Source organism: Antennarius striatus, chromosome 15 (assembly GCF_040054535.1).
Source record: "Antennarius striatus isolate MH-2024 chromosome 15, ASM4005453v1, whole genome shotgun sequence".
Lineage (NCBI taxonomy): Eukaryota > Metazoa > Chordata > Actinopteri > Lophiiformes > Antennariidae > Antennarius > Antennarius striatus.
The window spans coordinates 18,459,913-18,469,635 of NC_090790.1; the positions used below are offsets into that span (position 1 = coordinate 18,459,913).

General features: G+C 43.6%; 2 protein-coding genes across 2 annotated transcripts; one reads left to right on the forward strand and one right to left on the reverse strand.

Moving 5' to 3' along the window:
- The first annotated feature begins 946 nt into the window (after positions 1-946).
- On the forward strand, positions 947-3,874 carry ch25hl2 (cholesterol 25-hydroxylase like 2). Its single transcript, XM_068335578.1, has one exon. It carries the CDS (start codon positions 2,677-2,679, stop codon positions 3,574-3,576), a length of 900 nt encoding a protein of 299 aa, XP_068191679.1. The 5' UTR covers positions 947-2,676; the 3' UTR covers positions 3,577-3,874.
- Positions 3,875-5,520: 1,646 nt separating this feature from the next.
- On the reverse strand, positions 5,521-9,454 carry f2rl1.2 (coagulation factor II (thrombin) receptor-like 1, tandem duplicate 2). Its single transcript, XM_068335577.1, has 2 exons — positions 8,849-9,454; positions 5,521-7,958 (listed from the first exon to the last, which is right to left on the reverse strand). The coding sequence occupies exons 1-2, from the start codon at positions 8,913-8,915 to the stop codon at positions 6,868-6,870; spliced, it is 1,158 nt and encodes a 385-aa protein (XP_068191678.1). The 5' UTR covers positions 8,916-9,454; the 3' UTR covers positions 5,521-6,867.
- Positions 9,455-9,723: the final 269 nt, after the last annotated feature.

Here is a 9,723-nt window from a genome sequence, read left to right on the forward strand (position 1 = left end):
TATAATTACCGGAAATAAGAGTACCGGAAATAAGAGCACCGTACACCAGAAATGTTGTCTGTGACGGCAAGTTTCGACAAAGGTCGTCTCGTAGTTTTAGAACAATCATGTTAACCAATCAGTTAGCTAAGTGAAACTCATATATTGATGAAATCAGACATGATGTTTCCATATTAGCCTTAAATCAAAAGATGTATTCCATGGGAATCTTTATTGACTTTAAAAAAAGCTTTTGACACAATTGATCATTGAATATTGATTGAAAAATTGGAACGATTGGGATTTAGGGGTAGAGTACTAAATTGGATAAAGAGTTATTTACATGAGAGGTCTCAATAAGTCACTCTGGATGGGAGGACATCTAAAACATTAGACATTGTGTGTGGGGTACCACAGGGGTCAGTGCTGGGTCCAAAATTATTTTCACTTTACCTAAATGATTTATGTAAGGTTTCAAATGTACGTAAAATTATACTTTTTGCGGATGATACAACCACCCTTTGCAAAGGAAATGACATAAATAAGTTAGCCCAAAACAGTCAATGAGGAATTGGCCAAGATGTAATTATGGTTTAATATAATCAAATTACCCTTGAACCTAACAAAAAGTAAGTATATGTTATTTGGGAAGAAAAGCAGCAAACACAAAATTAATATCAAGATGAATGAAGTAAATATTGAAAGGGTTAATGATTTTCAAATGCTAGGAGTAATCATTGATGAGATGCTAATTTGGAAACCTCATTTAAGACAACTGCAAACAAAGTTAGCCAGAAGTGTATCCATACTCTGGAAAGCTCAAAAATTATTAAATCAGAAGGCACTCCATATAATATATTGTGCACTAATTCATGCCCTACCTTAACTACTGTGGTGAAGTATGGGGAAACACATATAAAAATGGCTTCCAACCTTTATTTATAGAGCTCATACGAACCAATTATTTATTAAATCCAAACTACTGAAAATACATGACATCATAAGCTATAAAACTGTACAACTTATGTACAAAGCAGCCAACAACTATTTACCTCAAAATATACAATCACTAATACAGATTAATGAATCCAATTACCAACTAAGAGAAAACACAGCATTTTTACAGAAAAAAGCAAGAACAACATTAAAAACATTTTCGTTATCGTTTATTGGCGTCAAACTTTGGAACAAACCGGATAATGAAGTTAGGAGTGTGAGAACTCTATCTGCCTTTAAAAACAGGATTTTGCAAGGTTATATTTCTGACGTAAATGATGGTTAAAGGACTGCATTGCTATGGCTAATCAAACTTCATGTTGTCATGCCTGAGAAATAAATGTCACTGTAACTGTAACCTTTGTGCAGTAACTGAGATGTTGAACTATAGCTGGATTAATAGCCAGCACATCCAATATGTTATGACTGCTACAAAAAGAACATTAAAATAATTGGACTCTTCTCAAAAACTGACAAAAGACGTGTTCAAAGATGAACGGCTATTGGACTGAATGGACAATTTTAAACAACAACGCACAAAAATAATATAATTGATATTGAACTGTGACTTGCAATGTATGAATTTGGTTGACAATGTGCTGCAATGAGAGAGATGTTGTTGATGATTTAGGGGACGGGAACCTTACAAGCCGATGGCTGCTACCCATCAACCCTTTTTTTTCTTTTCGGATGTTGTTGCTGATGTTCCAACACTGACGAAAGTGAAATATGTTGTAATAACATGTCTGGAAAGAAGAAAAATAAACTGAATAAATAAATAAATCCCTTTGGTTTGCATGAATTACAGTTATACTACCTGAGTGAGCTCACCTTTTATAACAGAAATCGATCTGCAAATTCATATTTTCATGTCAATATGAATTCAACTCTTTACAGATCCAAATAACATTTATTAGATGTTTATAGTTTGGAACCATGTGCAGTGGGGTTCCTTCCTATTGCTTCTGTGTTGACTACTATTAATTCTAAGAACTGATAATGACAGAAATTGTTTGACTGGCCTCCTGTCTGACAACAAGGCATTGCATGCTATTACTAAAATGATTGTGTCACACCATGGAAACAAGAGCTGTGGTCGCTGCTGGTTCCAATAATGAAATCTTCCTGCTGTAAACAAACTCAAACTGAGCAACAATCCAGCGTCTGGGAGGAAGGGCTTTTCGGTTCACGTCTCATTTGACAGCTTTTATATGATTAATGACTCCTCAGGGCACATGTTCAATGTGTATCTGTGTGCGTTTGATAATCTTTGAATGACATTCAGCAGCAAACACATGACTTATGGTACTTAATTTAGTGAATAATAACGTTAAATGTTTTCTCGTCATTTAAACTAAAAGAAACAAGCCCTAGTTTTGGGTGACAAAGTCAAATTCAGCAGTAAATGGAAGCTCTCTCTCCAACATTTGGATCGCGGATTAGAGCCGTTGTGGCCCGGCTTCTGGGTCCTGGCTGCCGTCCTTGTGCCCATGAAAAAAGGGCCTTTACAGAGTGGCTTCTTTTAAAACACAGGGGGTGGGGGTGGAGGTGGGGCTAGTACATACATAAGAGGCTAAAGGCGGCCCGCCAGTCCAATTTGCAATTGCTGAACCTGATTGGATCTCTCCATTCATTTGGGACCCTCGCTATCCTCGACTGTCTTCATATCTGCCCTCCTTTGGAAGACAAACGCCATCAGTGATGAGCGCCGGCAGGCTGTTCAGAAACGAGGCCGTACCCTGGATGTCAGACGAGGACAACTTGACTGGGAACCGGTCCCACTGCTCAGCCCTGCAGCCGTTTTGGGACTACCTCTCCCAGAATCACCACCACCTCCTGAGGAGTCCGCTCTTCCCCGTGCTCCTCTCCGTCACCACCTATTTCTTCCTTGTTGGCTTTTACACAACCTTTGACCTGCTGGCTCCCACCTGGCCCTGCATCAACCGCTACAGGCTCCACCCGGACAGACCTGTCACCTGGCCCAACATCTGGACCACCCTGGGCGTCACCATCTACAACCATCTGCTTTACATCCTACCTTCGACAATCGCCCAGTGGTTGTGGAGACCGCCCACCCCTTTGCCAAGCGAGGCACCCACCATTCTGAGCTTCTCTCTGGGCATCCTGGGTTGCATGATGCTCTTCGACTTCCAGTATTACCTGTGGCACCTGCTGCACCACCGGATACCTTGGTTGTACCGCACCTTCCACGCCGTGCACCATCAGTACAACCAGACGTTCAGCCTGGTCACCCAGTACCTGTCCGGGTGGGAGCTGTTCAGCGTGGGCTTCTGGACTACCATCGACCCCATCCTACTCCGGTGCCACTGCCTCACAGCCTGGAGCTTCATGGTCCTCAACGTGTACGTCTCCGTCGACCAGCACTGCGGCTACAATTTCCCGTGGGCCCTGCATAACCTGGTGCCCTTTGGCCTCTGGGGCGGGGCCCCGAAGCACGATGCCCACCACCAGCGCCCGGGCACCAACTTCGCCCCATTCTTCTCCCACTGGGACTGGCTGGGAGGCACCCACACGGAGCCAACCCCCTCCGGCCACGCTTCAGCGGGTGAGCCAGACAAGACGAAACACAGGAAAGACTAAAGAGCTGAAGTTAAACCTCTGACTCTGCTCCTCAGACTACGCACTCCTTCTTCTCTCCTTCCTGTCTTCTGATTCTTTCACACCTGTCTGCTGCTCACTAACAGAACGTTCACTCGAGTTTAAAGGTGGACTATTCCTGCTAAACAGTCCGTTGTGTGTACTCTCAGGTCTGTTTTCCATACATGGTTACCACAGTGAATAAAATCAAAGCGTAAAACCACCTGACGTGTCTTTATCTGAGTGTGTATTTGCTGATGGTGTGATGAGTCGCAGCGATTACACACATCGGCTCGTACAATCATCCCTCTCTCCCTCTCTTCGGCGCTGACCCTCTCGCTACGGCGCATGAATAGCAGCCTTTTAGCTGCATCCCAGTAGAACACGTGGGTGCAATACTAATCTCCCATCCTGCATTTGGACAAAATGCTCTGCTTACTGTCAGTGATTTAATATATTTAAAAAAAACAGCATCACAGGAGCCAAACAAGCAGGAAACAAACAGTTCCTGTAAATATTTTAAGCATTATTTGGAAGATCTTGCTATGCTGGGAACGACAAATTTCCCTCATGTGCCATGCATATAAAGAATAAAAATTTAAAATCTAATCCAAACATAAATGTGTCTTTTTTTTTTTCTTCTGGAGAGGTATCGATGACTTTTAACAAACAAACCAGCAGAGGTCACTTTTCTTCCCGACAAATCCAATCCAGTCACAGACAGACGGAACATTCTCCAGTACTCATTTTGATCTTTCTACATCGAAAAGAATAAAATACAGTTTCCCTTAGTGTCGCTGCATGTCTGAACACATCACAGAGGACACACAGTGTGTTCTAGACCCGCAGCAGTGACCCCGTCCCGCTCTGCGCGACTCCTCTCTGGCACCGGTGGTTGGAACCGGTTTGGCAGGTTCCTGGTTGGTGAGGTTCTGTTGAGACAAGTCATGCTTATTTTGGAAATACTGCATTCAGGTGCCTCAAGCCAATGTGTGTGTGTGTGTGTGTGCGTGCGTGTGTGTGTTTTCCCACCATTAGTTGGAAGTTTATCAGATCTTCCTGCCAAACTACGATGTTTTAATTCCTGAACTTGTTGTGGTTTAAGCTGTAGAGATTTATTCTGGAAAAACTTCAACAAACAGGATGAGTTCAGACCCTCACAGGTTATGTTTTCACCTGCATCCCTTTGGTTTATCTGTCAACAAGATTATGCAAAAAAAATACAAGATAGCTTTCTGTTAAACTCGGTAGAAGACATGCAAAGAAAGACTCCGTCAGGCCTTTAGGGCCTACTCGGCCTGACGTTAAGATATACCGATATGTCGCTCTGAATAAAGCAAAAAGCAGACGGCGCCTGCGAGTTGGAGTCTAAATACATAAATCTAGGTGACTGGAGTTGGAGGATGGGCCGCGGCTGCGGTATGTGGTCCACCGGGCGACGCTCAGGTTCCTAGTCCTTGTCATTCTAACACACAACGCGTCTGCTGGTTACAAAAGCTTTGCGACATATGAGAAGCTCGCAGCAGCCGGTGCATGTTGCAAGGTGGAAGCGTGCAATGCAAACAGGCACGCAGAGATGCGTGTGTGCAACGGCAAAATCCATTTCAACAAAGGCAGTGTGTGCAATTTATAAAAAAAAGACAATGGATTCAGAAAGACGACGGTAGCATTTGGGTTCTAGACTCGCCCGCGCTGCGTCTGACTTCAAAACTATGCAGAGAGACGATTATATTGTGGAGAAAATGATCCAATGGTGCTAATTTGAGGAAGGCTTTAAATGTGTGCAAACTTTGCACCATTATGCAATAAGCCTCTCAATCATCTGTAGTTCCACCACATGAAATCTCAGTCCCTGCATTTTACAATGAATATGAAAACCAATCATCCAGGAATTAGTCCCCCAAGTCGTGTAAATGTTCAAGAAAACTTCAAGAAAACTTTTACAGACACCTCTACATTTCCTGCTGGTGTTGCATTTACTGACACCCTTTAAGTCCCGTTGAAATGTATCTCGGATGTTTGATTTATGGGCCGTCGTCGCCCTGGTCACACGGTGCACCTGACTAATGTTTGCAGAGAGCCAGGGAGTGGCCCCCGTCGTGACACGTGAATGGAACGTTCTACCTCGGAGCGCTGACTAAAAGGTGAGCCGACTCCACACTACAATCATTTACCTCTTTAAACAGCTCAGAGATCTGGCCCCGCCCACCCTTAAACACGATGTTATCACCATTCATGGCTGTATCTTGACCCGAGGGAGGGGGAGGGGCCTCAACTCATTTGCGTGTACAGGTAAAAACACCTGGTTTCTATTCCCTGTCTGTCAACACTTTTATTTGGAGGCGTTTAATTCCAAATTATTAAAATGAAATTTGAATCGTTTCAATGTTTTATTAAATTAGGATTTACGCTGAAACGACCATCAAACAACCTGCTGGTTCACCGCCGACACAAGCCTCATCTCGCCCCTCAACATTCCTCGACCATCTCCAGTTTGACCCTCGTTCCAGCCGGTCGCCTCCTCAGATGGAAGAATCATTAACCAGGAAGTAGATGTTTAAATTTATTTGCTAACCAACCACAGAGAAAACAAAAATTCCATCCCAGCACATTCCTCAAATTCCTTACATTTTCTATGAGACAGCGATCTGGGATTCTTGTCCGCGGCCTTTTCCTGCTCCACGACAAAAACCAGACCGGTGACTCACTCCAGGCAGGCATTTTAATCGGTTACGCAACATCAAGAGAGTTTCGCAGAAACTGTATCCTGTTGCTTTATCATTTATTAAAGAGATTATGTAACAGTACCGCTCCTCTTCCTCAATGAAGTAACAAAAAAAATTTCACAGGTGGATTAAAATACAGAAAAACTATGGACTGCTGGAGTTTGCGCCGAAAATCGGCAGATGAGACAACAAATCAGGGAATATCAAACACGTTTCCTGTCATTCGGCACCGTTTGACGTTTTTCAGTCAAAGAAAAAAAAAAACCCCAAACTGGTGCCCCAAAACGGACTTCAGTCGTTAACGGGCATCTCCGCTGAGATAAAGAATTAAATAATATTCACACATTAAAAACAGTTCATGTTAAAATCTTAACGTCTTAAATGTATTCCGCTCTCATCTTCACACAGAGTTCATCTTTGGTTATCTGATGCGTTGGAGGTTACCTGGGGTTTAAATCCGGTTAATCCAGTATTATATAGTGAGTCCTCGTGCCACATGGACCGGATTCCGGTCCACCTGAGGGTTCTGACGTCCCTTCTGGTGGTGGTTTCCCTCACCGTCATCCGGCTAACAGGTGCTGCTCTGCGTGTTCCCGCTGTCCGACACGTAGGACTTGCTCTTCCTGGAGTACTTCATGGAGCTGAAGGAGACCCTCATCCTCTCCACGGTCCTGCTGCTCCTGCACAGCAGCGTGTTTTTCACGTGGTCCCTGAAGTCCTCGGACACGAAGTAGTAGATGAACGGGTCCAGGCAGCTGTTGAGGCTGGCCAGGCACAGCGTGGTGATGTAGAAGCCGTAGCCGTTGTTCTCCAGCCCATCCTTCACCAGGGAGTAGTGCACCACCAGCATGATGTTGCTGGGGACGAAGCACACCAGGAAGGTCACCAGGACGGTCACGATCAGCACCACCGCTTTGTGGCGGTTCTTCGACGCCGTGCTGTCCTCCATGTTGGTCCCCAGAGCTTTGAGTAACCGAACGTAAGAAATCACGATCAGCACGCACGGGACGAGGAAGACCACCAGACCCATGAAGATGAAGTAGTAGTAGGGGAACTGGACGGAAGCGAACGGGTCGACGGGGTCCTTGATGGCGTTGACGTCGTGGCAGGTGGTCACGTTGGGGTCTTTGAGTCTGGCCGTGTGGTCGTAAAGGTAGAGGGGCGTGGTGGTGAGCCAGATGAACACCCAAATGGCCAGACTGACGCCCACCGCCACCCGGTTGTTCCTCTTCTGCTGGGACAGCGGGTGAGCCACCACCCAGTACCGCTGGATACTGAGGCAGGTGATGAAGAGGATGGAGCAGTACATGTTCCCGTAGAAGAATGCCACCAGGACTTTGCACAGCGGCTCGCCGTAGATCCAGTTGTTGCCGTTGAAGTGGTAGGAAACCTTTAGCGGCGTCCAGATGACGAAAAGCAGGTCGGCCAGAGCCAGGTTGGCCATGTAGATGGAGGACGGGTGCTTCTTCTTGGTCCTGAAGAGGAAGACCCAGAGGGCCATGCCATTGGTAGGAAGTCCCACCAGGAACACGATGATGTAGACGATCGGGAGGAAGACGGTGGTGAGAGAACTCTTCAGGGCGTCAGACGTGGCCTTGTCCACGAGGACTTGTTTGGGGTTTTCAGGGTCAATTCTTCCAATGAAGCCACGCCCCCTTCCTGTGAGATGACGAAGGAGCATTAAATACACATCAGGACCGAAACATCTAGCTCAGCTCCGACAATAAGGTCTGCGTTTGTCGCTCACAAAGAAGTTACAGATTCTGATGAATTTATTTGGAAAATAAGCAATTACACTACGTTCGTTTCCAATGACATTGAATTCATCACCGTAACATCAAGTATGGATCAGAGTCTGATTTTGATCCGGAAAATTTCAATTCCAAGGAACCAAGGAAAATTATTTCCTGTGAGATAACAGATAAAAAAGATAAAGAATGAACTCAATGTGACATCCTGCTGGTGAGGATTTAGTTATATATATTTTTTGTGTTGAGGTCTGGTAGCAAAAAGAAGAAGAACCCTAGAAATAAAGTCTCCAAACTATTTTCTGCAGTTAACACAATCTAACAACAGCAGGTAATAAAAAGAACTTCTCAAATGAGAATGAAAACAACAGAATATCGACAGAGCATATTATGAAGTCTTTACATTTTTTAAATCTAAATTTGAGTATTATTGAGTTTTAAAGCTACACAGGAGAGAAGAACTCCTACAAATAACCACAGAAAATAGTCGATACTCAAGCACAATCCAACGACACCAGATAGTAAAAAAAAAAAAAAAAAAAACTACAAATAAGACCGAAAACAACAGAACATATTATTAACAGCCTTTACATTATTTTTTTAATCTAAATTTATTTATTATTGAGCTTTAAAGCCTTCATATCCCAGCATTCCCCTCTGTTCTGGAGGGGCTCACGGGACATTGAGTTTAAAAACGTCTGAAATCGTTTCGATGCACCTTGAGGCCGAACGAACGGATCGTGACATCGACGCGCGTGACCTTGTTACGTGAAACAATAAAGAATACAGGTGTGTGTTTACCTGCAGCGCGTGACGCACAAAAACAGCAGAAAAGCACGAGCAGCGACAGAAACCGAACCAAACCCATGTCGACGTCCTTCAGACGTTTCACCTCCGACTTGTTCCACTTTGAATAACTTCTTCCTCCGCGGGGACCAAATAGAACTTGAGAGGCCACACCCCGGGACTACCTGTTTGTACGCTGCTGACGTCATCCAGGACACGCCCACCTGGTTTCGCGTTGGCGTTTTACCTCACAATCAAGAACAAAAGAGGAGGTCAGGGACAGAAACGAGCTGTTAAAGGTTTTTTTTTTTCTTTTACAAATGAAGATGTGAGCGAGGAGATAAAAGTGTTGGTATTTAACCTGAGTAAAACAGGAGCAGAAAAAAGCCTGTGTTTAGTTTAAATTAATTTAATAAGGGTTAAAACTGGTCTCTGAAGTTAAACCAGTTCAGGGCAGCTTCATGTAAATCAGTTTCTCATTTGGGAGAAATTTAACCTCCTCATTGGTAAATAGTTAGTCAAACATGTGAAGCTGTTGAACAAAAGTACATTAAGACAAAATTTTTTTTTACATTCTAACATCTTAGCTGCAAACAATAAATTATTAACATGTTTGGTTCGGAAAAATCCATTTAATCCTGGATCGGATCCAAATGAAGAGATGAATTCAGTATTTTTTTGTCCACTGCATGTTTTATAGAGAATATATATTAATTTTTTAAATGTATTTACACATTTTAATTCACAAAATCTATTCCTATAAATCGCTAATTTTAAATTGTATACTACTTATAATCATTAATAAGGTTTTTGTCTCCAACCAGTCCTCATGATAAATAATATATATTGAACAATGCTAATGGGTTCTGTTGGACAGCATCTTTGCATGC